General features: G+C 52.6%; 1 protein-coding gene across 1 annotated transcript in view; it reads left to right on the top strand.

The window, feature by feature from the left end:
- Nucleotides 1–1,472: 1,472 nt before the first annotated feature.
- LOC125955796 (paramyosin, long form) overlaps nucleotides 1,473–3,568 on the top strand; it is a 15,434-nt gene continuing 13,338 nt past the window's right edge. Inside the window, exons 1-2 of the mRNA XM_049686988.1 lie at nucleotides 1,473–1,920; nucleotides 2,979–3,035. Of these exons, the coding sequence (XP_049542945.1) occupies nucleotides 1,801–1,920; nucleotides 2,979–3,035 (177 nt within the window). The 5' untranslated portion in view covers nucleotides 1,473–1,800. The remainder of the gene's footprint in view (nucleotides 1,921–2,978; nucleotides 3,036–3,568) is intronic.

The following is a 3,568-nucleotide window of genomic DNA, read 5'->3' as shown; positions in this document are numbered from 1 at the left end:
CAATCCACGTCACTAGGGAAAACATCAACACACCATTCTCATGATTCAATTCATCAATGGTTTCGAATATCATGGTTGTCGCACTTAGTAGCAGGGTGCGCTACCCTGTTGCTGTTGCTGTTGCTAGTGCTGCTACTACCACCTCACAAGCACTGCTGCCCATACTTGAACGCAATCCATACGCAATCTGCACATACACAGACATAAAGCGGCGACTAAAGCGGCGGTCTATACCACTTTGGGTTTCACGCGCAAAAGGAGCGCAGAACAGACATCATTGAGACGCTCGCGCAGTCCACAAGAAAGAGGAGGATAAGAAGAATGAGATCTACGCGGAAGGGGGGGGATCATTATCATAACTCTTACACGATGCTCGCCTCTTCCGCCATTTGCATTTACGGGTTTCGGTGGTTTTGTCACCTTCATCCCGTCTACACCGGTACCGGGTTGAGCCGCCATTCGAGCGAACAAAATGGTGCAAGAGCTAGAGAGCGAGAAACATTCAACCAACAAGAGAAGGGGTTGGTTGGAGGCCGGGGAGAAGGATAAGAGCAGCACAGGGAACACCCCGCGCCAGCGCTGAGAGAATCAGAAAGGATGAACATTCCTTTGCCACGGAATGACGCCATCCGCCTGCAAGCAAGCAAGCAAGCAAGCAAGCAAGCGCCCGATGATTGCAGAAAAAAGCCCAAATTCGTGGTTCATAATCGAGCGTGTGGCACGGTGCACGGCCGGCCCCCTGTACACGGCCAGCAGCCGAGCAGCCGAAGAGCCGTAGGAATGAGTAAACCGTGAGTATTTATAAAACAATAAAACAACCCGTGTGGCGTGCTAATTTTACCGCACCTGACTAACGGACAAAACGGGCGCACCGGATTGGAGTGCGTGCGCAACACAGATCGTGGTGTGTTCCGCCTGCTTCTGCTGTTGCTGCTGCTGCTGCCGTTAGTGGTGGTGGCCTAGAAGAGGCCGGAGCAACCGATACGTCCTCTGCTACTGCGATGGAGCATCATCGGCAGTGGTTGGTGCCGAGCAAAGGTGGTTGTGAGTGCGCGAACACTGGGTGAAAATCCCTCACCAATACACACCGGACGATGGTGCTGGCGCGTTGATGATTGCCACTCCGGAGCGACCTCGAACCGGGGATGGGCGAAAGGCGGAAGACAGAGACGCCGGGGGACGCATTGCGTGCTGTGAGTGAGTGATCCATCGGAGGATCGGAGGTTCCTTCTGCGCCGACGCATCCCAAGCGATCGCGGCAGCAAGCGAATGGAACGCGAAATGGATGATCGCGATGATGATGATGATGATGATCCTCGTCGCGCAACCACTTGGCACGAGTGACACGCACACACATCGTGTACCGGGCCACCGTACAGGCCGACCAACACACACACATCGGTGTGGATCGGTGTTCCGAGGGAGTTTTCCCCGATTTTCCGACCGAAAGAAAATCGGGTCGAACCGGCCAGTCAGTAGTAGATCAGCAGACCTGCTTCGACATTTATGAAAACGACGGCACCTAGTGTGCTGCTAACAGTCGGTTCATTCGGTGTGCACAGCGCGAACTAAGGATCCTCGTCCGGAAGGTTCCGACGACGACGACGTCGACTGCCACGAGCCGTGTTTTAGATCCCCGCTGCCCCGGTTTGTGCGCGAGTGCGTGAGTGTGTGTGTGTGTGTTCCAGTGCCGAGCAAAAAAACAAAACGGGCCCCTTTCACTGCAAAGAGTCGCCCTTAGAGTACCACCCACCGGCATTCCAACCCGTGTGAGAGCGCAAAACCAACAATCGAACAACAATGTCGTCGTCCGCCGTTACTACCAAAACGTCCAAGTACACGTACCGCTCGAGCGGTGGCGGTACCGCCGATGTCAGCATCGAGTACAGTGCTGACCTGAGCGCCCTGTCCCGCCTGGAGGTGAGTTTTCCAGCGCACACGCACATGAGCACGAACAAACAACACGTTCGCACGCACGCACGCACGCACACGCAAACACACAGACAGATCCTGGAAAGGACCTGGAACGGTACAGGGGGAGGTACACTAACAGAAGAACCTGACGCTCGCTGACAGCCATTCTAACAACCATTCACTAAACCATTACCCATGCCCACACTTACCCACGCCCTCACATAATGCATACCGCGTACACTGACACTAGAAGAGCCGGGACTCCGACTACCGGGAGTCGGCAGTCGGTGGAATCCTCCAGTGAGAGTGATCGAGTGAAGAAAAGCCTTCATGGCCTGCTGGCTGGCTGGCTGGCTGGCTGATTGCCGCTTACTCTGCTCCGCCCTAGCTACGCTTTGCTGCGTACTGGCACGTTCGCTACATCGAAGTGACCATGTGTCTGAGTGTTTTGAGTTTTCTAGCGAAGTAGCACTAAACGGGTCACGCCTAATCTCGCGCTCAAATAACCACGCCATGGCCTTGGGATTAAGGTCCTGATAACAAGAGTGTGCCGTTCCCGAGTGTTGCTGTGTGTTTGTGTGTGTGTGTGCACGCGTATGTATGGAGTATGTGTGCCAAAAAGGATCTAGCATCTACTGTTGGAAGTGCCGTTGAAATCGAAATGAAATCTGGACACCAAACCGGCGTCGAATAGTGCAAAGGAATGGAACTGTTCTGTTTGTTCCGTTGTGTATATGAGTGTGATTGTGCGTGTGATGATGTGCCTTTCAACCTCTAAATCAATCGCAGTGTGCCAAACACAGTAACTGTGCAGCTCAGAAACGAAAGAAGTAATCCCAAAGGAACCAATTCCTGAAATACGTGAGACTTGTGTGTGTGTGCTTGTGCTTAAGTGAAAATTTGAGATCAGGGATACTACCATAGCGCTACTGCTCTTCGTGTGCCTTGAACGAATCATCCTGCATTCCACCGCGCTCTTTCTCTTTCTATCTCATCCTCTCCGTCTCTCTCTGTCTGTCTGTGGTCCGCACTAAGCACTCTCAACCGGTTTCGTCTGCTTTCAGGACAAACTCCGTCTCCTGCAGGAGGATCTGGAGTCGGAACGTGGTCTCCGCCAGAGGGTGAGTATTTCAATGTGATAATCCATTACCCTAAAAGCTAGTCTCTATACCCTTCTTAGAGTAAGAAACCTGCTCTCAAATCCTAGTTTCCCTCCCAATGGTTACACAACTGGATTGAAAGATCGAATATGGGGCAACGATACTAGTAGACGAGCTACTAGGCCTGGGGCGCCGTCTATGACACCATTCCATTGTGCTTGGAATAACTGGCGTTACAAAAATAGTATCAGCGCAACAGGCAGAATCGATCACAATAGAGGATCGCCCACTTAGGACCAACAAGGCAGCCACTTCCGGCAATGACCATTGTCACATGAGTTTGTGCGCCTCCTTTGCGCCATTAAGCCCTACACCACTACCGTGCATTACCGTGATTCGCGCCTGTCAATCAGCACGCGTGACGGCGTGAAAAATGACGGCGTTCGATGGTTAAAGCAGACCGAAAGATTTGTCGTACCTCACTACTGGCTGCTACTGCTAACCTTGGTGGGTTGAGGTTTACCGCATAAGACAGTCAGTCAGTTAGTCAGGCG

This window comes from Anopheles darlingi, chromosome 3 (assembly GCF_943734745.1).
Source record: "Anopheles darlingi chromosome 3, idAnoDarlMG_H_01, whole genome shotgun sequence".
Classification (NCBI taxonomy): Eukaryota; Metazoa; Arthropoda; class Insecta; order Diptera; family Culicidae; genus Anopheles; species Anopheles darlingi.
This window is presented reverse-complemented; position numbering and strand designations above follow the sequence as displayed.